General features: G+C 41.4%; 1 protein-coding gene across 4 annotated transcripts in view; it reads right to left on the reverse strand.

The window, feature by feature from the left end:
* The window catches only part of DENND1B (DENN domain containing 1B), a 454,561-nt gene that overhangs the window by 248,053 nt on the left and 180,527 nt on the right, over positions 1-25,981 (reverse strand). For 2 of the 4 annotated variants that reach the window (XM_033917139.1, XM_033917141.1), the window contains exons 7-10: positions 22,054-22,134; positions 14,578-14,637; positions 9,828-9,881; positions 5,390-5,500 (exon numbers count right to left, since the gene is read on the reverse strand). In XM_033917139.1, the coding sequence (XP_033773030.1) occupies positions 5,390-5,500; positions 9,828-9,881; positions 14,578-14,637; positions 22,054-22,134 (306 nt within the window). The remainder of the gene's footprint in view (positions 1-5,389; positions 5,501-9,827; positions 9,882-14,577; positions 14,638-22,053; positions 22,135-25,981) is intronic. The other 2 variants (XM_033917140.1, XM_033917142.1) reach the window with 2 other exon arrangements.

A 25,981-nucleotide genomic window follows, 5' to 3' on the forward strand; every position in this document is an offset into this window, starting at 1 on the left:
AGGGAGAGGGTGCCTCAGGGCTAAGCCCTCTCTGCCTTATTATTTAACATCTATATGGCTTTGATTGGGTCATTGTTTGACTCTTTGGGCGTCTTCTATAGACTATATGCCGATGATGAATTTTTTTTCCTGTGGAGGTGAGGGGTACAGAACCGAATGATCCATTGAATTTCTATATGCAGCATGTTATTGACTGGATGACTGAACATGGATTACGTTTGAATGTGAGAAAGACAAGGGTTCATTTTGGTTGGGAGACATGATGAGGAATCAGGGCCACAAAGTGTGTAAGGGGGGATGGACAAGTGTTTGAGGGTTGTGAAAGAAATGACTTCCTCCATATGTACAGAACAGGTCCCTCCACTCCAAGGATGAAACATGCCTCAAAACACCCCTTTCAACTGCAAACTGCCAAACAACGTTCCTACTCCTACGTCATACCGACCCACTGAAATCGACTGCCCCCACAGATAAGATCCCTTGAAGGATTCCTCAACTTCAGGAAAGCAATAAAAACATACCTGTTTACCTAACTTCCACAACTGATAGATTACAAAGAAATGTAATCTATCTAGCGCACCTTAGGAAAAGGGATTAGTGCTCTCCAGATTAGAAGATTGCAATGCCCTATACCATGGCATATCTAGTGCTAGGTGTAGGGCATTGCAGCTGCATCAAAATGCGGAAGCACAACTGGTGGCAGTTGTGCCTAGGTCATAAGAACATAAGAAGCGCCGTCTCCGGATCAGACCTTCGGTCCATCTACTCCGGCGATCCGCACACGCGGAGGCCCTGTCAGGTGTACACCTGTTGTAATTTTTAGTCACCCATATCCTTCTATGCCTTTCGTAAGGAGATGTGCATCTAGTTTGCTTTTAAATCCTATTACGGTCAATTCTGCAACAACCTCCTCTGGGAGAGCATTCCAGGTGTCAACCACTCTCTGAGTAAAGCAGAACTTCCTGATATTAGTCCTGCTCATATAACCCTGGTTTTATGATAACTGCATTGGTTATGGTGTTGTATAGGGTACTCAATAAGGAGTTGTCTATAGTTTATCAAGCTTTGTATGTTGCTGCACCTTTGTACTTTAAGCAGTTTTTGAATATGTATCGTCCTGGTAGATCATTAAGATCTGAGCATGCTATGTTCTTGTCACAGGATAGGGTGGTGAAAGCTCATTATGCTGGCACTAGAGCTTCTACTTTTTCCATTACGGAACTGAAGTTGTAAAATGGTCTTTCTAGCCATTTGTGGCTGTGTGCTAACAGGTTGAATTTCAAAACATTTTTGAAGACTCAATTATTTGTGACTGCATTCTTATTAGCCATCTTGTATGGTGATAGAATGATGTACATGATGCTATGGCATTGTAGAGACACTTTTTTGTGTTATGTTTGGTACTGTGATTTATATTGTGTATGGTTATTTGGAAATCGCCTAGGTTTAGGCGGTGTATAAATTTTAAAATAAATAAATAATAAATTTAAATTACACATGGGGAAAACAAGGCACAATAATGTCTGGCAGCATTCTTATGAAAATGGCCACATAAACATCTTTGCAGAACAGTGGTTAGTGCAGTGGGTTTTGTACGAAAGAACATAGGTTCAAATCCCACTGTAACTCTTTTTTTCTGTAAATGTGATTCCTCCAGGAAAAGAAAAATGCAAACTGTACCTAAATGTATACCACTTCAATAGCTCTCAGGCTTACAAGTGGCCTTTATCTTTAGGACGAATAACAAAAACAGAAACAGCAGGACACCAAGGCCCTGATTCTACAAAGTGCGTCCTGATTTTAGGCAGCTGTAGGAGTCCTACAGCTGTCTAATCAGCCAATCGGGATGCACGTTTTTTTAAAAAAATGCTCCCCAGGCAGGCCGCCTATATTGAAGGCGCCTCCGGGAGCCTAGGGAGGCCCACAAGACGCCTAAGCTCGCCTAAGGGCCTTAGGCAGGCCTTAGGCGAACCTAGGCGGCCCTACGCGTCTCCCTATGTAGAGGAAGAGACGCTTACAATGTAGGCCAACAAAATGCTGGTCTACATTGTAAGTAGACGCGGCCGCTATACTTATTGCGGCAAGGGATCTCTCTGCCGCTATAAGTATAGCGGGCGCGGCCGCCTGTCTGTTTGCCGGCAGGAGGGTGCCCAAACCCTCCTGCCGGAAGATACCCCCCCCCGACACTACCGATAGCTGGCAGGAGGGTGCCCAAACCCTCCTGCCGCCCCCCCCGACACTACCGATCACCGGCAGGAGGGTGCCCAATCCCTCCTGTCGGAAGACGCACCCCCTACGCACCGCACCTCCCCCTGCGCTAACAGCTCCAAACCTCCCCCCCACCAAACTAACTTTTTCTTGTTGGCCAGACGGGTCTTGCCCGTCCAGCCGGTAGGCCCGCCTCGTCGAAATGAGGCGGCCCGCCCCTTCCCGGCCCATCCCGCCGAAGCCTAAGGCCTGATTGGCCCAGGCTCTAGAAGCCTGGACCAATCAGGCCTTAGGCAAGCGGGTCCGCCCATCCCCACTTAATCTAAGGCCTGATTGGCCCAGGCTCTAGAAGCCTGGACCAATCAGGCCTTAGGCATAGCGGGTCCGCCCATCTCCACTAAGTCTAAGGCCTGATTGGCCCAGGCGCCTAGAGCCTGGGCCAATCAGGCCTTAGATTAAGTGGGGATAGGCGGACCTGCTATGTCTAAGGCCTGATTGGTCCAAGCTTCTAGAGCCTGGGCCAATCAGGCCTTAGGCTTCGGCGGGATGGGCCGGGAAGGGGCGGGCCGCCTCATTTCGACTAGGTGGGCCTGCCGGCTGGATGGGCAAGACCCGTCTGGCCAACAAGAAAAAGTTAGTTTGGTGGGGGGGAGGTTTGGGGGCTGTTAGTGCGGGGGGGTGCGTAGGGGGTGCGTCTTCCGGCAGGAGGGATTGGGCACCCTCCTGCCGGTGATCGGTAGTGTCGGGGGAGGCGGCAGGAGGGTTTGGGCACCCATCTGCCAGCGATAGGTAGTGTTGGGGGTGGGGGCGGTCGGTAGTGTCGAGGGGGTCATCTGCCGGCAATCGGACAGGCGGCCGCGGCCTGCTATACTTATAGCGGCAGAGAGATCCCTTGCCGCGATAAGTGTAGCGAGCTGTGTCTAATCTAACCCGATTCTCTAACCAGCGTCTGTAACATGGACGCCGGTTACAGAATCGGGGTTTAGTGTAGGCTCGATTCTGAATAGGACACCTCTCCCAGGCGTCCTATACAGAATCAGGGCCCAAGTCTTTAATAAACAATCAAAAAAAGGAACATAAAACAGTTTGTTTCCAAAAGAACTGATAAGAGCGGACCCGACACAGTCCATGTTTCAAAGAAACACTCCTTCCTCAGGGGTCCTAATATAAGTGCATGGAATTGGTATGAACAAATGTGTATCTGAGTGACAGCAAAAAATTTTTATGCTATGTTAGTTTGAAAAATATATAAAATAATAATGTAAAGCATTCATCTACTTAGTATAAAGTGCAAAAATTAGAATGTAACAGTGAACATTGCATAAGATTAATGATTTATTTACATAAGCTCGATTCAATTTATTTCACCATCAAGCTTATACAAATCATTAATGTTATGTAATGTTCACCGTTACATTTTAAATTTTGCACTTTATACTAAGTAGATGAATGCTTCACATTATTATTTTATATATTTTTCAAACTAATATAGCATAAAAATTTTTTGCTGTCACCATTGTCACTCAGATACACATTTGCTCATACCAATTCCATGCACTTATATTAGGATCCCTGAGGAAGGAGTGTTTCTTTGAAACACAGACCGTGTCGAGTCCAATCTTATCAGTCCTTTTGGAAACAAACTGTTTTATGTTCCTTTTTTTGATTGTTTATTAAAGACTTGGCGTCCTGTATATCATCACTGCAGTTTCTGTTTTTGTTCTTCAACTCGATATTTCACTGAAGTTTTGTTGGATTTTCTGTTTGTTTTTGCCTCCTATATCTTTAGGTACAGTCAGTATTTTTCTGTTGCTGGTGAGAACCCCAGGAAAATAATGAAGAGTTGCAGTGAGATTTGAACTTGTGTCTCTTGGGTTACAGGCCACTGCACTTACCACTAGGCTACTCCTCTGATCTGCTTGGTGCTTTTCTGCAGCTAACAGAGCCTGGTTTCCCTTTCCGATTTCACTTTCAGGGTAGAGGGAGGGGGAAACAACCATTGGGGGATTAAAAAGGTGTCATGCCTTAATCCCTTCAGTGTTCAGCTGCTCAGTCAAAACACTTTTTTGTACCCTGGACATGATTGAAAGAGGTCTAAATAAAAATGTTCTTCTTGTTAAGCATAGGCGTTACTTCCTGTTCCATTATCACTGAAAGACGTCCTACTTTTGGGGCCTTCCTGCCCAAAACATGCCCCCTTGCTTATTTGGATGAACTACATTGTGAAACATCCAAAGTCTGACTTTCCAAAATTGGGATTTGGATGTTTTTAAGAGGGTTTTTTTAGGTATTTTGAGGCATCCATCTGCTTTGAAAATGAGCAGCATATTGTTTCAAAGTGCCAAAAGTACCCTCCCCCTGGAAAAAAAAACCCAAACAGAAGTACAGATATACCCACACTATAGGTGCTGCTGCAATTTCAAGTGGAAACCCAACGAAGAGTTTCCTTTCAAAACAAGCTTGCAGTCTCATGAGGAAACTCAAAATTATGGATCAAGGGTGAACTTCTAAGAAAAACCAAGGAAAAATGATGTTGGAATATGTGGAGAAAACATTTTTTTCATAACTATGTTACAATGATTTTCTGTTTCAGCAATGCATCCTGCAATACGGAGAGATTATCCCTTCAGAACAACATTTGTGTGTCGAAGCAGCATAAAACCTGACAACAAAAAAATCTCCTTGAGTTGTAGGTTATTATCAGCCTGAAGTGATACTCCAAATCACAATTAATAGAGTATGCACTCCCAAACCACCACTCTACAACAAAAAGCTGTCTACCTATTACCAGGTTAGGTTTGGAGCTATTATCATGGCTCCCCGATTTCTTTCAAGAAGCTCCAATGGAATAAATCACAAGTGAATAATAACGAACTCATAATAGCCCTTAAGAAAGCTTCATAGGGCAGAAGGCACCAAAATGAACTCTGAAGAGTTGAAGAACTCTCATCTTACTGATAAAAAAAATAATTAACCTGCCCTAGTATATCACAGCAGGCCATATATAAATCAGATTTTTGCACTTCAAGAGGTAGAATAAAACCATATATTATAAAAGCACATAGACATTGTCTTTTAAGTACACATGGTACGTATCTAAAACTGTAGAGGTCAGAAGGTCTCTTTCTGAAATGCACCAGATCAGCTACTTTGAAGGAAATGTGTGAAGTACGGTACTCACAGTGCTTAGTTTGCTAGCAGTAATAATGATGCGTCGCTCATGCAGCATACTGGCATAAAGCTGCAGCATGTTATTCACATCCACAGCAACAAAATATTCAGTAAGATTTCTCTGTTTAATAAAGAAAAGGACATTATATTAACAATTTTAGAGATATTTATATGAGACAGGTTTTAAATTCATAAATACTCTGCAAACAGAAAAGCTCATAAGCCAATTAATATATGTCTTTAAAATTCTTTCATGTTTCAAATTTATCACTGTTCTTTCTCTGATTTAGTGCATATATCATATAGCATTAAGAAATCAAACATTCTCTAACAAGATTACTACATAGACTTGCAAAATAGAAGATACTCCTGCAAAGTGCTGACAGTTGGAGAAAAACAAAGGTAAACACAAGGTTGCTGTCAATATCTTGCAATAAGAGGAAATATGTTTTGCTAGAGGATTCTATCTTAAGCATTGACTTGGTTGCACAGTCAAAGGGAAAAACAGGTGAAAAGGATCCTCAGCTAGCAAGAATAAGCGAAAGGAAGTTACTAGTAAGTTGATGTCATAGTCCATGGAACAGAAAATATCTAGAAGCGAAGTCAGTGCTCTACTGCTTTGTTAAAATGAGGGCATACCCTAAGAGAGGCTTGAAGGGTAGGACATTCATTGTGTAATAGGAAAAGAATGGGCGAAGCTGACAGGAACAATAGTAAGTGCTACAAATCTTTATCTTAGGAAAGTAAATGATAGGAGAATGATGTGGTTTCCCACAGATGGCCGAAAAGGTAAGGCCTAAAGGTCTAGCATTCAAAAAAGTACAAAGGATCTCAGAAAGGAGACAGGAAAGAGTACTTGGAAAAGCCAAGAGAAATGGAGGGTAAAAGTGTAAATTAAAGAAAAGAGAGCAACAGTGAAAAGAGAAAATACCATAGTGAGATTGAATAATTGAGAAAAGTAGGATGGGGATGGGGGATCACAATTGCTTAAATACGAGAATGGTTTGAAAATTTTGGTACCAAAAGCAATTTAAACAATGTAGTCTCCATCAAGGGCTATATCCTTAGGCCTAGATACTGTAACCGGCACCATTATCGGTGGCCACCTTAAAAATGGCTGCCTATCGCATGTCAATCATGCGAGGGCACTAGGTACAGAAGGTAGGTGCTGGAAATGTAGGCCAGGGTTTTCCTAGCCTACATTTCCAGCACCTACCTATGATGTGAATTGTGCATCTGTAAGCGTTATAAGTTGCCTAACGCCACTTCCAGTGTTAATCACGCCCACAGTGGCATTAGGCAGCCTAAAGCGCCTATGGAGGCGGAATTCCATCACCAATTTCTTAGATGTCATGCACCTTGAAACTCAGTTAAAAACATTGTTTCAATGGCATTTTAAAAATGAGTTTGGGCGCCTACCATTACCCTAAAAATCAGTACCAGTTAGAGAATCTGGGCCTAAGTCTATCGAGTTTCTATTTTTTTCGTATCATAGGAAAATTAGGTTTTGTGAAACTCTGCAAAATACTCATTAACGGCATTGATGACAATGGATTATGGCATCGTCTTATGGAAATTTATCAAACTTTTTAAACCACCCTCATACTTCTGTCCAGTGTCCATTAAAGAATGAGTTAGAGGATGACCGTAGAAAACTGGAAGGGATATAGGGAAAATGAATGAACAGGTTCAGGTGATGCATATCATTAAATAATAAAGATCATGCACAGTGTGAATAATGAAACAGAACAATTAACTACTAGGTGATGCTGTTATGATTTTAAGGATATCTTTCTAGATAAATTTATACCCTTAAGCAGGCTCAATGCTAAGACATGGCCATGTTGGGCTTTATCATTATTTTTTCTTGATATTAAACAACATGCAATTTTCTTCTACTTTTTTAACTCATTGGATTACTTTTTAACTTGCTGCCTGTTCTTTTTTTTGTTCTAATATTGGGCACATGACAAACCATTTACAATACTAGGTGTTTGCAAGTGATTTGCAAAACATAACAGTGGACAAAGTTATGAGCTAGAGCTACACTATATCCTAGAACACTAAGGAAATCTGAGTAGCATTGGAGGGTACATTAATGAACAGATGCAAGTGGATAATTACAGAATTACAGGTGTTAGCCTTAACTCGGTGACCGTTAAATTAGTAGAAAGTCTATTAAAAAAAGTTAAATACTTTGAATCTAGCAAGATGCAGGATCAAAGATAGCAATGGTTTCCTAAATGAAGCTCATGCCAGGCATATCTGGTCAATTTCTTTGGATGACCATACAATTAGATCAGTGATGTGGTCTTGATGTGGTAAATTTGGATGTCAGCAAAGCTGTTGACTCTGTCCTACATAGGAAGCTCAGAAATAATATGAGTAGCCTTAGGGATAGATCTCAAGGATGGTGAAGTGGACTAGACACTGGAAGAGTGACAAGCAAGAGAGCTTTGTGGTGAAGGGAATTCACTCTGAGAAAGAACATTGATTAAAGTGCCTTGGAGAGATCTGCCTTAGTGCTCTTTCAATATAATTGTGAGCAACACTGTAGTGGAAACAGGAGCAGTACTTATTTTTCTAGGGTAAAAAGGAGGCAGTACTCACTTGCTGGACCATCTTTAAGGGATGAGGTGACCTACTTCCCTACAGCTGGCAACAGAGTCTACAAAAAGGCAGCATTGCAAATATTACACTAGACCCTAGAACACATCTCTTACTAGGAAAGCAGAACAAGCTAGACAGCAAGAAACCCCAACACAGAAACTACATGCTTCCAAATATCTTGCCTTGATCACATATATAGGATATGGGAAAAACATCACAAAAACAAAATAAATATTGTATTTTCATGCAAATACTCCAGGATTCTATAAAGGTTGCCCAAATGTGTGCGCCAAAATTGCAGGTTGCTCAAAATGCGACAGTAAGGTAAGTACAGAAACCTCACAGTATTCGAATATAACACCTATTTTGAAGATATTACATTGGTTATGTGTTGAGCATAGGATTAGCTTTAAAATTCTATTGTTGATTTTTAAAATTTTAATAAGTAATGTATATGTGATATTAGCTTCAAATTTAAAAATATGTCTACCAAATTGGACATTGAGATCTGCTCAAAGTCATTTATTATATTCCTTCTTTTCAAATGGTATGATCAGAGAAGTACCGATCGCTGATTTTTTTGCATTTCTGGTCCAAGAATATAGAATTCTTTGCCCCCTGAGTTGTGGAAAATATAGACTGTAGGAGATTTTAAGACAGTTGAATACTTATCTTTTTCAACAGTATAATGGGAAGGGCAGTTGATTACTGTATGGAATTAATTTTTTTTCTGCAAAATATAGATGATTACCTGCTTTACTGTATATACTCGAATATAAGTCGATCCAAATATAAGTCAAGACCCCCTTTTTCCTCCCAAAAAGGAGAAAAATAGTTGACTCGAATATAAGTCGGGCGGCTTAATATTCAAGTGTCCTGCCCTGTCAGGCTCTGTGCCCAGCCCCACCCTGCCAAGCTTTGCACCCAGCCCCATTCCCTCCATCCCTCCCCTGTCAGGCACTGAACCCAGCACCCTTCCTTCCCCCCCTCCCCTGTCAGGCTCTTCATCCAGCACCCTTTCTTCCTCCCCTTCCCTGTCAGGCACTGCACCCAGTACCCTTCCTTCCTCCCCTCCCCTGTCAGGCACTGCACCCAGCACCCTTCCTTCCTCCCCTGTAAGGCTCTTCATCCAGCTCCTTTCCTTCCTTCCCCTGTCACTCTGCACTCTTTCTCCCAGGCTCTGCCCTCTGTCACCCACTCTCCCCGGCCCTAACTTCATACCTCTGTCGATCCGTGATAGAGGTGCAGGTGCAGCAGGTCCTCTGCCGATCCGTGGTGGAGGTGCAGCAGGCAAGCTTTTCAAACTCCTGCCCCGCTGCTAACTGGCTGCGCAATTGAATTTCCTCATCTAAGCGGCACGAGCAGCAGCGTGATTTGGTGCTGCTTCTCAGCGCTCAGCAGCTTCCTTACTAGCTCGCGAGAATTCACGGAAGCCAGTAAGGAAGCCGCTGAGCGCCGAGAAGCAGCGCCAAATTGCGCTGCTGCTCGTGCCGCTCAGATGAGGAAATTTGATCACGCTGCTCCATAATCTCTAAGACTTTTTCTATCCCAAATAGTCAACACTGGCTAGAACAGTGGCGATACCCTTTTCTGTATAGGCTTATTTGACCACTATACCGGGTGCCCACAAAAACACTCCTTGGTTTTAAATGGTTATAAAACCAAAATTTATTGGAATATTCTTTCACCTTTGAAGCTACAGTTTCATCAACTCATAGTTTCATAGTTTCATGCCGAGACTATAAATATCTCTCATAGGCTGTAACACTAGGGATGTTCACACCACTTCACTTGGTACTTGCACATAAATAGGTTTCAAAAAGTGGCTCAATACTTACACTTTCTGGTATGGTAGGCAATCCAGTTACATCAGGAGTAATGAAGTATGAGTGCTAATCAATGAGAAAATAAAGTACAAGTTAATAGCAATAAAATAAAATGATGATTAAATTAACTTGATAATTACATGATTTTGTTTTTTGATTATGCCAGAAGAAAAGCAAAGGAGAAGCACTTATCAAACACCATTGAGAACACCATAGAAGAAGTACTTATAAATAAAGCATTCAAATGCTGCCAGTATTTGTAAGTACACCAATGCAGAAGTAACACCATTTGAATAATCACTTGAGATAGGAAGACTGCTCATGTTTGACTGAAAGAAAGATTTCTCTGAAACAATGCTGACAGTAAATGATCAATCGTATTTAAGCATCTCAGGAAAATTTTGGGAAACATCATAGCTCAGCCATAGTTTTAAAAAAATGGCAAAAAGCACAGTGAAAATCCAGTTCAGTCTCCAGTAGTGCTGCCCGATTTACGATTCGAATCGATTCACTGATTCGAATCAGGAGAATCAATTTGATTAAAAAAAAAAAAAAAAATCGGCCTCCCGATTCGATGACCGACTTTTCCCCCCCTGTGCCTTCCTATGAAAGGAACGGCAACGCTGCCTCTTGCTGGTCGTCCGCTGCCACTCCTGCATGAGTGGGGAGGGTCAGTCGGTAAGGCCTGCATGTTCCCCCTGCTTCCCCGCTCTTACCTTAAACCAGTACAGCAGCCTGCAGGATCGCCGGTGCTGTAGTGATCCTTGCAGCTGCCCGTTGTCCTCAGTGGCACGTTCTCTCTGCTACGGTCCCTCCCCCTCCTCAGGGGCAGGATCACGGCAGAGGGAACATGCTGCTGAGGACGACGGCAGCTGCAGGGATCACTATAGCACCGGCGATCCTGCAGGCTGCCGTATTAGCTTAAGGTAAGAGTGGGGAAGCTGGGGGAACATGCAGGCTTGCGGGGAGAGCAAGTCTTCGCGGGAGGTAGGGAGCAATATAACACATTTGCTATACTCGTATGTTGAAGATTGAGAGATGCCTGCCAGGCCTGTGTGTGCAGAGGGAGGAGGAGGAAGGGGCAAGAGAGAGTAAGAGAGGGGAGGGGAGATACCAGACCTGGGGTGAAGTGAAGGGAAGAGAGAGACCAAACCAAAAAGAGGGGGAGGAAAGCAGAGGAGAGGTGCTGGACAATGGAAAGAGGAAAAGAGAAATGCATGACCACAAGGGGAAGGGTACAAGATGGACAGATACTGCTCCAAAGTAGGTGGGCAGGGTGCACGATGGCAGGAGAGTTAGTAGGAGAAAGCCTGTACCTGGGGAAGGGGATACAGGAGGTAAGGAAGAGAGAAAGAAGCAGCTAGATATGGGGAGAGACATGAAACAGAGATAAGATGCTGGGCATGGAGGGAGCATAGGAACAGGGACACAAAGGGGACACTACTGGAGAGGAGAATAGGGTCAGGGACACAAAAGAAAGATGCTGGATATGATAGATAAGGGAATCAGAGGGAGGATGGATGGTGGACAGGGGAAGCTAGGAGAACATGCAGGCCTTTGGGGGGGGAGACAGGGCTTCAGGGGCTGCCTGATGTAGAAGTACACGGAGGGAGGGAAGGGGGGTTCAAAGAGACGTGCATATACTGGACTGGAGAAGAAATAATGGGTCTAAAAACAGAGGAGAGGGAGAGAGATGGACAATGGGATTTAGGGAGAAGGAACAGAAAGGGAGAGAAGTTGGACACAAGGGATGTGTGGAGGGCGGTGGGGGGATAGAGATACTGGATAGGAGGGTAGTTGGGAAGAGAAAGGGAGAGCTGGCGGACCTTGGGGTGGTGAGAAATGAGGGAGAGATGCTGGATGAAAGGGTAGTTGAGAAAAGGAGAGATGGTGGATCTGAGAATGGTGGGATCCATTGCTGCAGCTGTGGGGGGGATGGAGATGAAAAAAAGGAAAGATGCCAGACCTCCGGAATAGGAAAGAGAAACAGAAGGGGAGGACAGACATGGAAGATGGATGGTTAGCACGGAGAAAGAAGAAAGAAGGAGAGCCTGATCAGAAGACAACCAGAGCTTGAGACTAACATGATTTAAAAAATGACCAGACAACAAAAGATAGAAAAAATAATTTTATTTTCTGTTTTGTGTATCCTTCCAGAGCTGGTGTTAGATCGTGAACGTGAGCTAGGATTTAACAGAGAGAGGAAAAGTATTTTTTGCTTGTTTATTTTGTTTACACCACAGGACCAGTGTGGGTAGGAGAGGGAAAAGGGAGTGAAGAGGTTATAAAATAAACCCACCAGGATGTTTGAAAAAAAACAAAAAAACAACAACACGCAATTGGGCAGGAAAATCAAATGGAAAAATCGATTCAATAGGCTAAATCGAATCAAATCAAAATTTTTTTTCCTGAATCGGGCAGCACTAGTCTCCAGGATGCTTTTCAGATAAATTGGACTAAATGTTCCTATATTTACTGTATATTCAAATCAAGTTTGAATTTCATTTGGTAGCATAGATCAGGATATTTTAGTCAAGGCCAGCTTAAGGGATTGTGGTGCCCTGAGCCAACTTTTACATTGGCAGCCCTCCCCCACACACTGTAATCTGGTATTTTTCTCCCCCCCCCTCCCCCCGATCCAGTGTTTCCCTCTTTTACTGGACTAGGTGAGGAACTGGCTCAAGGCACTGATGATAAAGAGTGCCAAATTCCCAATCCAATATCTATCCTTCTGAAGGTAGACCGGACTGGGATTTTGGCGCCCTTTATCACTGGTGTCCTGGACCAGGGCCTCACCTGATCCATGGGTAGAGCCGGCTCGGTTTATACTAAATAGGATGAAACAGAAAAACTGAGGCTAGCATAGGTTTATTTTAAAAAAACTAACACCGGCAGAATTTTTAAAATTGCTCTTTAAAATTTTGTAGATCCCCCTCATCAATTTCTTTAAAAGGTAAAAGGGACCAATTTGGAAGAAAGCACCTTAATAAAGACAGGAGGTCTATATCTAGAAAACATTTTTTGGAAGAAATCTGCAGCTCAATTTTTACTCTTTGATCTTTTCTATTTTACAGATGTGGGTTTGCTCAACATAGTCATAAGTTTGATTTGGTTGTCTCTCTTCATCTCCTTTCTTTCAGATAGCTGCTTGCTCCCTTGATAATCTAGACTACAAACATGCCTATCTTTTTATAATTTCTGTGGAATGTTTTCTTGACTGACTACATGGATTGGCTGTTTTTTTTATTCTTGAATTTGAATTTACTTATGCAATGTTATTATATGTTATAAATATATTTAAAAAAAAAAAAGACAGGAGGTCACCATCTTTATAAAAATGTTTATCTAATGGAGAAATGAATAATAAATTATTTTAGCATACATTAGATGGATTAAAAATACCCATGTAACTGCTTACAACATTCTTATTTTGTCTCAAACATACAGGAATAAAAAATCCTGTACTGTTAAGGCTGTCAGTGGTGCACACTACTATGAGTGGAATCTGGGCCTAATTTTAGAGTCCAGCTTCCATTCTCAGATTTGGCTGCAACTGTGGATACTAAAGAAGCAGCATTTCCAGTCCCTGCTGGAGAAGGAGTTTCAGTCACTGAACAATAACAACAGCTACTTGATGAAGTCAAACGTTAAGTTTAGCAGGTAACTGGAGGGAATTACAGCCTGCGTGCTTTGACAGCTGACTTGTTATACTGAAAGTAGTTTAAACTAGGGCTGTGGATAAGTTTTTTGTTAATTAAAAAGTTTAATCACATTAACTGTGCCAGGTTACTCTCTGCCTGCCCTTCCCTGGATCCTGTGAGTTCAACATCATAGCGAAAACCGTTATCTGCCATCTTTTGCCAGCTTTCCTGCAGCTGTGTACTGCCTCCTGTGATGCAACTTCCTTTTTTGTGAGGCCTGGAACATGGCTGCAGGAAAGCTGTGGGGGCCAACAGACGAAGGCAGGTAATGGTATGCACTGAAAAATTAGACCCACAGCAGCTGTGGAAGGGAAGGGAAGGGGAGGGGAGGAGAGGAAGAGAATAATCTTGGTACACCAGGGATGTTGAATCTGCGGAAGCTGGAGAAGAAACAGCACCTTAGCACAGCAGTGGTTGGACTCACAGGTGCTGGGGAAGGTAAGGCAGTAAAGCAGCAATGTTACACCTGTGGGAGCTGAGGAAGGAAGCAAATAGCCAGGCAGAGCACCAATGTTGGACCCACAGGAGATGAGAAAGGGACGAGAAGACAGAGAGCAGCCTGGCACAGCAGCGATGTTGGATCCATCTGAGTTGGAGAAAGGAAGAGAAGGAAATGCTAGGCTGTGGGGGCCGGTGGAGGAAGGCAGCTTGACCAGTTAATTTAAGATTACAATTTTTAATCCCAATTAAAAATTTTAATCATCTAGCAGCCATAGTTTAAACATGGAAGCTGAGATGGCAGTCAGTTCTGAATTAGTTGTCTATAGGAACAGAAGGGAATTGCCAGAAATTCTCCCCACCTCCTGATTTTTAAAAAAATAATTTGCTAATTAAAGGAATCATTCCATGTACTTCTAGCCTGAAAAATATTTCTAAGTTAATTCTGAAATAGCAGAAGTGCAAACAGAAAAAAAATCATAAAGTAGCTTTATTAGAAGAAAGAGCTAAAGATTATGTACTCCCCAAAGCACAGAGAGAAACAGATGAAAATTTTAACAGAACCAGGAATTTCTTTTTGTCTATTAGACGTGCTAGTTCACCTGTGCCTTTGTTTCACTCACCAATACAGGACTTGGCTGATTTTTCAAAATTTGTTCACTTGAAATAAACAGCTGTTTATTCTTGTATAGTACAAGGAAAAAAGTAAAAATTTGATTTTTAAAAAAGTTTTATGAGAGGAAAACAAGACTTGTCTTTAATTTACTTTCCAATTTTTATAGCCCACATATACCAATTCAGTTCAAAACAGGTTACATGAAAAAGAGCTGGGAAATACCCCAGGAGCTACAGCTTCATATATAAAAAATTAAATGAAATGATAATCATCAGTCCAATATTCTCTAAACTAAAATGTTAACTGCTCTTTTAAATGACAAGTAATCTGCTAAATATCTAATTTCAATAGGAAGGGAATTCAAAATTAAAGTCATCTGACACAATTGCAATATTTAATGTGCAATGTATCAATGAACTAGAATAGTGCTTACCATCTGCCCCAAAATTGAGGGTTTTGTGCAATACAACTCCACCTCCAGCCACTTTGGTTGGCTCAGCACAGGTTGCAACCCTAATTGCAACCAGCTTATAGGAAAAAATGTTTTATGATATCAGAAAATTGGGAAATTCCCCCCAACCCCAGGAGCCATTAATGTATGCTAACTAAACAAGAGGATTTTTTTTTAACCTGAATAAATATCACAGTTACTTACCTGTAATAGGTGTTATCCAGGGACAGCAGGCAGGTATTCTCACAGATGGGGTGATGTCATCCACAGAGCCTGGTATGGGCAGTGCAAAAGTGTACTGTCACTTTATCTTCTTAGAAGTTATAAGACTGCCTGTACCGCGCATACGCAAGTGGTTTCCCGCCCGATGTCGGCTCACAGGATCATCAGTTTAATAAACAAGCTAAGAAGCCAACTAGGGGAGGAGGGAGGGTTGTGAGAATATCTGTCTGCAGTCACTGGATAACACCTGTTACAGTTAAATAATTGTGCTCTATCCCAGGATAAGCAGGCAGCATATTCTCACAGATGGGACACCCTAGCTACTAGGAATGGAATGGAGGGAGTTGGCGACTAATAGAGAACAATTCTTTTTTTTTTTTAGAACTGTTTGACAGAATCAATTATCCTGTCTGGAATTAGGCTCTGGACAAAAATGGAATATGAAAGCATGGTGTGGGAACTTAAAAGTCTGTTTCATAAATCACCTCAATGAAGGAGGAATGGAGTAGCTACTAAGGCTGCCACTGCTGTTATTTCATGCGATGGAGCACTATTGTCCAGTGGCACCCAAGCCCGAGCAGGGAAGCATGATATGCAGTCCGTTGACTATGGAGAGATGAAGTGCTTGATCAGTGAAGGTCCTAGTCTGTTGGTATTAAAGGACAACAACAGCCAAGTTGTAGAATGGAAGGACATAGTTCAATGTAGGTGACAAACCAAGGTAGGTTTACAATCCAATAAGCGAAGTTCAGTTGTCTCAGGGAGACAATGTGATCTGGAGAAGTGGCTGAAATGAAAATGGAGGAAATGTTGAGTAAAGAGGATCGTGTATAAGAAATCGGAATCCATTGGATCTGGTGCTGAAGGGATTCAGTGGGAGTAGATTAATGGCTAAGAAATGTGCTGTAGAGATGAAATCATGAGGGCTTCAAACTGAAACTTCAATATGTGAAGAATATCTGTGGATTTGAAACAACTGGGGGAGGTTGGATTAGAGGTTTTGACATCATGAGGCTCTTCGGGAAATGAGAAAGAAGTGGGCATGTATGTAAATGGTTGGTGCCCAAAGGTACTTATGTGGCACTTAAGACTTGAAATATAGTGCTGAAAGCCACTTGTAAGGCACTAATAGAGGCGAGATAAGTACATATTGAAGTGTTGTTGATTGCTGTCTCCTCAAGTTCTGAATTGTTTGGGTTTTTGGGGGGAATGATGGCTGATTGAAGCAGCATCTTCATAGTGCCATACTTTTTCTACTTTACAGTGATGGAACCAACAGTGCCATAAGGATATTCAAACATACAGGCAATTTTCTTATATCTATCTTCCAATCTGTACCTTTAAATAACTATTCCAGAGTCTTTCAACAGCTCCATGTTTAACAGATTTAGACCTCTGCTTCTAATTCACTCCATAAGACAATGGCAATCAAATCAGGCCAATTATTGTGCCAGGACACAAATGACTGCTACTTAAGTTGTTGTTTTATTGTTAGCTACTGAGAATAGATTGTATGGGCTACAAACTGTTTAATAGTAAATACATTATGGGCCTTGCTAAAGCCATTTTTAGAAATAGAAATGGAAAATCATCTCAGGAAAACTATAGGCATACAGTTGACTCCACCAAAGTGCACGTCGGATAAGTGCACACTCCGGTTATCTGTACCCTACTACCACGGTCCCGTATTTTTTTACATTAAAGTCAATGGACATAAACTCGGGATATTTGCACTTCTGATAAGCACACAATCCACTTATGTGCACTGATGTCATAGGTTCCACCTCTATTCTTTCACGTTACATTCACTCCGGTTAAATGCAATCACAGGTCCTTTGTATTTATTGCACCGCATTTACTATTCCCCACCCTGGAACGTCACAGCATCGCGAGCTGTCCTAGGCAACAAGTAGACGGGAGACCTACAAAAGTGCGCCGAGCACTCACCAGCACCTTCCTCTCAGCCCTGCTTGCTGTTGCCACCATCACCCCAGGTAGCTGCCGATAATGGCTAAACGACTGCCTGACTAAAAAGTGGTACTCCTATTAAGCGCACACTCTGCTTAAGCGCACATGGCAGTCCAGTCTGGTGGCCTTGCACTTAAGCGGAATCGACTGTAAATTTATACCCAGTGCTTCATGCACATTATTTACACAGGACAACTAAATACATAGAATAGAAAATATACATGTAAGTGTAAATATTGCCCTAAGTGTGCCCTCTGGAATATCTGGAATGCCTCTTTTCACTGCAATACAGGGTCTTTGCACATCTCTAATGAGTACTGGGCAGGCAATTCCATAAAAAATCATCACCATAAAATAACAGTCTTTGAAGAAAAACATTGTATCTTCTACCTAGTCTTGTACTTTCTTCACAGGAATGTAAAAAAATGGGAAAAAAATAGAATTATTGCTAGGTAGGACCCTTCTTAGCAAAAGTAGCAGATCAGGAGAGACTAGTTTTATGCTGGTCTTCTTCTGATTGCCTTTAGCTGATGACACCAAAGCTATAAAAAAAAAAACAACAACCATATGTATAGATTTCCTTAAATGCTCAAAATCACAGAATGCTAGGACTAGTTAACAAGCTGCATATTGAAGTATTTAAGTTATGATTCTAAAAATTTAGAGGAGGGGGTTAACATATTTCTTGCTGCTGATAGTACTGTTTGCTAAATATTCTCCTTTCATCCCAAACTCAACTAAATTGTAAATTGATGCATCTATTTTCTCTAGCAAATGTAACTTACTTTGAGAGTTTTAAACTTACTTACTTTGAGAGTTTTAACCTATCAGCAGCTTTTGACCTAGTCCAACACATGCTGCTAAAATCATACTGCAGAGAAAAAGGCCTCGAGGGAACAGCCATGGCATGGATAGAATCATTTCTATCTAAAAGACTAACGAGAGTAGAATGGCAAGAGGGTACCAGCAACCTGAAAGAAACTGTCATAGGGGTACCACAAGAATCCGCCATGTCACCCATGCTGTTCAACATCTACCTCCAACCACTCAGAAAATTCATCAGAAACCTGGAGTGGGAATGCTACATTTATTCAGATGACATCCAATTGAGGACACGGGATGTGATGACTAAACACATGATAAAGACAGGCCTAGAGAAAATCTTTGGATGGTTTAAAGCAAATGGCCTAGTAGCCAACAAAAAAAAAAAACAGAACTACTTCTCATAAACAAATGGGGAGGAAACGGCCCCAGCTTCCAACTAATATTAAACGGTAATACCATAGAACTGTCCAAGAATGGTGTGAGAAACCTAGGTGTATGGCTGGACCAGAGCCTAGACATGACAACACAGTTCCAACGCATGGTCAAAAACACTTATAGCAAACTCTACTGGGTTAGAGGACTAAAACCCTACTTCTCCCATCAAGCAATGTAATATCCTTGGTACTCACAATCTTTGACTACTGCAATGCAACCTTCCTGGGTTTACCAGAATACATGATCAGACAGATCCAAACAGTACAAAATACTGCAGCTAAGTTTCTACTAGGTAAATTGAGACAGATGAGTGCCACCCCATTACTGAAAGAGTTACACTTGCTTCCAATTGAGAGCAGGGTGAAATTCAAAATCCTATTGCTGTTGTACAAAACTGTTCACTTCTCGGAACTGCAATACCTAGCGGCCAGCCTAAATAACCATCCTGGCATGCTCTGCGCTCGAGCCAAGAGTCATTACTAGGGCAAGAATGTTCTCAGTAATGGCCCCAATGTGGTAGAATGCCCTACCGAAGGAATTAAAGCTAAAAAAGAACACCGGAAATTTCAAGAAATCGATAAAGACTATACTTTTCTCAAACTACTTCAACTAAAATTATGAAGTTGACAGAGAGGAAACTAGAACTTTCAGGGATGCATGTAAATAGATTGTATTTAGTTTAAATGGCCAGCTTCCTTAGGAGATGTTTAAAAATAGTGTATAGAGTATTTAGCTGCAATAATAAACCTAGTCTTACATGTGTATATACATAGGACAATTGATACGGTATAAACATGTGTATATAAGTAGGATGATCAATGTGCCAATAACATAAGTAGGATGATGGATTATGGCATAATCATGCCGGTATTAATAACTGTATTACAACACCACTACAGAGCTCTGTGTATTTCAGTATAGAGCCCATGTATTGTAACACTTTCCAGAAGCTCTATGCAACTCGGTATCTTTACAGAAGTTCATGTATCATAACACCTTTACAGAAGCTCAAGTATTGTAGTGCCTTTGCAGAGGCTCATATAGACCACTCTGAATTGACTCCACAGCCATTAGTAGTTGTATAGACGCTCTCAATAAACAATAAGTAACATTTAAACACCAAAATTCAAATCCAAAATTATGAACTCAAAAAAGAAATCTGTTTTGCTTTGTGCTTGCTATTTGAGTCCCTGCTGAACTGACCAACACATCCAAATACGCAGATTTATAAAACACATAAGTACTGTTATAGTCTTAGTTATGATATGGGTCTACTTTTCAAAATAAAGTGCTAGTGTTAAATTGTCAAGGTGTATTCTTTATCATACAATATAACATCTTCAATCATATTTGTGTATCTGTGTGTGAGTGCATGATTATATCTGTGTTGTTTCTATCTGTGTATGTGCTTTCTCTGTCTCTTTCTCTCTGGCATGGAGGAGAAAGGAAAGGGTGTTTGAATGAAACAGTATCCAAACATTTTGTTGGTTTGAAAAGAATATTAAACACAATCATGTTCCATGGTTGAATTTAGGCTTCTTTTAATCTTGTAATTTTGTAATCCACCTAGATTCTTGGATAGTGTAGGATATAAATAATTATATTAAGTGTGATAATACGTTATAATTACGTATTAAATGTAACAAATTTCAAAGGATGGATTTTACAGTTTTACCACAGGATACTCTGTCCAAATGCAAAGGTATTGCTATGTTTTCCCAACACAAGTACAGCATGAACTATACTATTCAATCCCAAAGAATCAATGTATTGTACACAGCAACTATTAAGACAGAGTTCAGTCACTAGGTTTCACAGTGAAATTTACAACAAAGAAAATGAAATATACATCTGATTCATTAAAAGCCAGAAGACAGGGACAGGGTGTGGCAACAAGGGACTGGAGGAAGAAGAAAAGGTACCTGGGAGGGAAGCATGTGAAGAATGCCACATGGAATTATTCCCAACCCTCTGTACGCTCATTTGTGTACATGCTTCTGTTTGTATTTGTGCCTGCATGTGTGCATTTGTACCTATGAATGTGTATGTCTGCTTGTGAACATATCGGCTGTGTGTCTGTGACCAGAAGATAAAAAGGCAGTTTGAATAGAGTAATTCTCTAATTGTTATGCTTCAGTGAATAAATATTATATGCTACAAATGCACTGGACAAAAACACAGCAGATCACCGTAATGAAAATATAAACAATATTTATTAGAACACTTCTATTAGCCTGGCATGGCTATGTTTCACCCCCCCCCCCCTTGGGGTTGCATCAGGGGCTGAATAACACTAGAAAATGCTAATCCAAGATCTCATTTATCTGGCAGTTACAAATTGTTAAAGAGCAACAACAGAAAAATTCAACTGAAGCTGCAGTAAAAAATCAGCAAAACGGAAAAACCAACAGAAACTGCAGGCAATGTACAAGATGCAGGCAGAATTTATTGTACCAAATTAAAATGCAGTAATATAAAAACCTTTTTACCAACCAAGGGACCCGACACGGTCCGTGTTTCAGACAGTACACCTTCGTCAGGGGTCCTAATAAATATAAATACAATACTGAAATAATATAAACAATATTTAAAATTGTTTTCTGAAATAACAAAGTGGTGTTGTCATGCCTTGCCACCACAGGATGTGATAATGTGAGGTGGGAAAATAAAGGGTATGTATTAAGCTGGAACGTTAACAAATAAAACATATATAGTACAAACTGTTGCCAGTCATACTTAATAGCACAACATTCCCTACAGCATGCTGTGCTCTAGGTCTGACTGGCAACAATTTGTAAATGCCAGATAAATGAGATCTTGGATTAGCATTTTCTGGTGTTATTCGGCCCCTGATGCAGCCCCAAGGGGGGGTGAAACATTGCCATGTCAGGATAATACGAGTGTTTTAACCCTTTAATTGGCAGATGGTAGAAACAGCTACTTAAGTAACTTAGGGTTCCTTTTATCAATGGCGCTATGGGGGTTAGCGCGTCGGACATTTCATCATGCGTTAACCCCCGCGGCAGCCTAAAATCCTAACGCCTCATCAATGGAGGCGTTAGGTACTAGCGTGGCAGGCGGTTTAACGCGCAGTATTCCACGCGTTAAACCGCTACCGCGCCTTTGTAAAAGGACCCCTTAATGTTGGACGAGAGCAATAGTAACAGTGCCAAGTAACAGGCATTTAGAAAAACATGTTGCTTCTGAGCAACAATGGCAAATAAAGGGTTAATAAATATTGTTTATATTTTCATCACAGTGATCTGCTGTGTTTTTGTCCAGACTGAGTCTTACAGATTTTGCAGATCAGTTGCCTGTTTGTTTTTTGGGACCTACAAATGTAATGGGCCATTTTTGGGACTTCAGTTTTCTGGAACTCTTGGCTTCATTTGGCTCATTTTCTAACTTGACATGTCTTTTTTTTCCTTTTTTTCCCCTGCCAAATTTGATCCTCTTCCATTAAACAATACAGAACTATTTTGCCCCAAGACAGAGACGGACAGATAGAAATTCTTGACCCCTTATGTGTAATCTCTTCCATTGGCTTGAAAATAACACGAAAAGAAGCTATATTATACTTACCACGCTTATATTGACAGGTGTGTTTGCCTTTGGCAAAGGATGGTTGTACAGTGATTTCAACATGTCATTCAAGTCATTTTCCTGCAGAAAATAAACAATTTTAGTAATATTATATAAAGTGAAATTTGCTCTTACTTGTTAATTTCCTTTCCTTGATTCTTGCTAGATAAGTCCAGATAGGTTGTACCACCCTACCAACAAACAGAGGTAAAGAAGTTAGACCTATGCTGCCTTACTGAGACTTTGCTCTCAGCTACATCAGCAGCATATCTCAACTAGGCAATCCCTTCAGGTTATAAATACCACATATGCACCCACCTCTTCTGTAGAGGGGGTGGTCGTCTTGTCATTTACTCCTCCAGAATAGGAATCACTACATGTTCCATGTCTATGCACTCCTTACTAGAATTGTTCCAATTTTAGGTAAAAACTACACCACCCTCTGATTTCTTGATCTTTTACCATCTATCCCCCCTCCCCATTTCTTCCACCTTGGTACAATACCTACAAAAAATCATCACAGACTTCTGCCTCCACTCTCCCCCATCCATAATTCTGGGAGATTTTAATATTCACTATGAGGATCAATCCCTATCGATAACGTAAGACTTTCATACTTTAGCCACCAATCTCAATGTAACTCAACGTGTCAATAATGCAACACATAAAAGTGGCCATATCCTAGATCTCATCTTTGACATCCGAACTCCATCTCATTCTTCATCAGTTACAACTGTTCAACCAATCCCACTGAGTGACCACTTTTACTCTTTTCAACTACTATCTCAATCTCAGCAGCCAACTACCACAGAGATCTATTGACCATCACTCCTACAGCCTTAATCACGCACACTAATCTAGATTTGGATATGTTCCACTATTGATCAATGCTGGGACAATCTCAACTTTGGAACACAAACCTAAAAAATACATTAGATATTCTTGCTCCCCAGCAACCTTGCAAACCATGGACATTCGAAAAACCTATTCATCCATGGTTTACTAAAGATCTACACCACCATAAACAAACGGTTAGACAAGCAGAAAGGAAATGGCACCATAATCCTACTAACTCCCAACTATAAGCCTATAAATCCAATGCAAGATTTTATAAACAAAACCTTATGGAATCAAAAAAAGCTTATTAAAGAAAGAAAATTATGAATACACCAAACACTGCTATTTTATGCAAAGTCTTGACCACATGCATTATCACTCCGAGGTCTCCCTTGTAGTTACCTCCCCAACAGCAGAAAACCTAGCTATGTTCTTTCATACCAAAATTGTTACCTTGCAATCCACACTAAGGGCTCCTTTTACTACGCTGCGTTAGCGTTTTTAGTGCACGCAGCATTTTAGCGCGCACTAAACCCGCGCTACGAGGCTAGAACTAACACCAGCTTAATGCTAGCATTAGCATCTAGCACGCGGGGCAATTTAACATGCGCTATTCTGCGTGTTAATGCCCTAACGCAGCTTAGTAAAAGGAGCCCTAAAACTTATAGTGTCTCCCCAATCAAATCAATTGATCTCGCCAACTATTGCTATCCCTTATAGCACCTTATCCAAATTTAATCATCTTTCTTCTCAGGACCTTAAACATACTATTTCTTCTATGCATACAACCACTCTCACTAATTCTATCCCAACTACACTTATTTCTTTTTTTTTTAATCTTTATTAGTTTCATAAACAAACATAAAGTGCAAAAGAACATATGAATAAATGATAATGTAATCAGCACTTATATCTACCAAATAATAGTATAATTACATATCACACACCCCTTCCCCCCTCCCACCCACCCTGGATGTGTGTAAAATTCATTCAGAAATCAGAGGCTTATACTAGAGATCAATTATTTAAAAACGTTGCTAATGGACCCCAAATCTCTTTAATTTTGTTATAAACATAGTAACATAGTAACATAGTAGATGATGGCAGATAAAGACCCGAATGGTCCATCCAGTCTGCCCAACCTGATTCAATTTAAATTTTTTTTTTTTTTCTTCTTAGCTATTTCTGGGCAAGAATCCAAAGCTTTACCCGGTACTATGCTTGGGTTCCAACTGCCAAAATCTCTGTTAAGACTTACTCCAGCCCATCTACACCCTCCCAGCCATTGAAGCCCTCCCCTGCCCATCCTTCACTAAACGGCCATACACCGACACAGACCGTGCAAGTCTGCCCAGTAACTGGCCTAGTTCAATATTTAATATTATTTTCTGATTCTAAATCTTCTGTGTTCATCCCACGCTTCTTTGAACTCAGTCACAGTTTTACTCTCCACCACCTCTCTCGGGAGCGCATTCCAGGCATCCACTACCCTCTCCGTAAAGTAGAATTTCCTAACATTGCCCCTGAATCTACCACCCAATTGGCCCAATTGTTCTGAGTGTATTCACTGACATTTATAAACTTGGCATAATGTTTCCCACCAAAAGATATCATTTAGTCTATCCCAAATTTTCCAGTTTTTTGTAATTAGCTACATAGCCACTCCTGTCATAATCAAAAGTAATCTATTCTTACTTGCATGAATTGGACTCGTGGAGGGACATAATTTTTAAAAATGTCTAAGTCCCCTTTTGGCCTAGGCCCTAAACGTTGAAAGTAGAAGCAGGGAAAATGTCCATTCTCAAAACAAACTTCCAAAATGAGGTTTGTTTTGAGAATGGCCTACCTCTACGTTCAGCTGTTTAAACGGCCATACCACCAATATGGCTACACTTACAACCATAATCAACCCCAAAAAAGCCTAAGTTCCAAATGCCCAAAACAAGACTGGTTACAGAATCCACCCCCCCCCCCAACAATCGTGGCAGGAGAGATGCCTCATCTCCCCTGCTGCTAGAACGATCCCCCGAAGTGCCGCCAATCGCAGCACTTCGGGGTGAGGATCACGACAGGAGAGATGAAGCATCTCCCCTGCCGCAATGCTCACCCCAAAATGCCATGGTTACCAGCACTTCAGATTGCTATTGCGGCAGGAGATAGCCAATCTCTCCTGCTGTGATCCCCCCCCCCCCCCGCGATCTGGGCATGAGGGAGCCCAGGCCCTCATGCCCCGGTTACCCCCCATCCCCTGATGGAATTGGGCAGGAGGGAGCCCAACCCCTTCCTGACCCGATGCAGCCCCCACCCCCCGATCTGATATGGGTAGGAGGGAGCCCAACCTCTCCTGCCACAATGCAGCCCCCCTGATCTGATATGGGCAGGAGGGAGCCCAACCTCTCCTGCCCCGACGCAGCTTCCCCCCATATGGGCAGGAGGGAGCCAAACCCCTCCTGTCCCGATGAAATCCCCACCCCCCTGACCTGATATGGGCAGGAGGGAGTCCAATCCCTCCTGCCCCACACCCCCACTAAGTAGGTGGGTGAGAATCAGATCAGAGGAACAGGTGGTGGGTTTGGAGGAGGAGAGAAGTTTTCCTTCAACTCTCCTCTTTGATGAAACCTAAAACATTGCAAGTACAGACAAACAAAAATTGTGGACATCCTTCCAGGAAAGTGTTTGCATCTGATAAATATCAAATTTCAAACAGGCTTGTTAATTAATTTACATGTGAAAGTTCTCTTGTGACAATTTAAAATTATTGCACAAAACAGCTAATGTCAGCAGATAACTCATTGCCTTTAAAATTTTAGGAAAAGATTCATTAAATGCTAAAACAATTGGTTTACATACAACACACTATTAACCGATATAAATTAGCCTAATATAATAACACAAAATTTATGCTGAATTAAAGAGATTCAAAAATAAGCTTAACAGCTCAGTGAAAAAGAATGTGTATTAGAAAAACACAGAAAGGCCTATATTCTATAAATGGCACCTAACTTAACCCCCTCTTCTACGAAACTGCACTAACAGTTTCTAGAACGGGGAGCTGCACTGAATGGATCCTGACACTCATAGGAACTCAATG

This window comes from Geotrypetes seraphini, chromosome 12, assembly GCF_902459505.1.
Source record: "Geotrypetes seraphini chromosome 12, aGeoSer1.1, whole genome shotgun sequence".
Taxonomy (NCBI): Eukaryota; Metazoa; Chordata; class Amphibia; order Gymnophiona; family Dermophiidae; genus Geotrypetes; species Geotrypetes seraphini.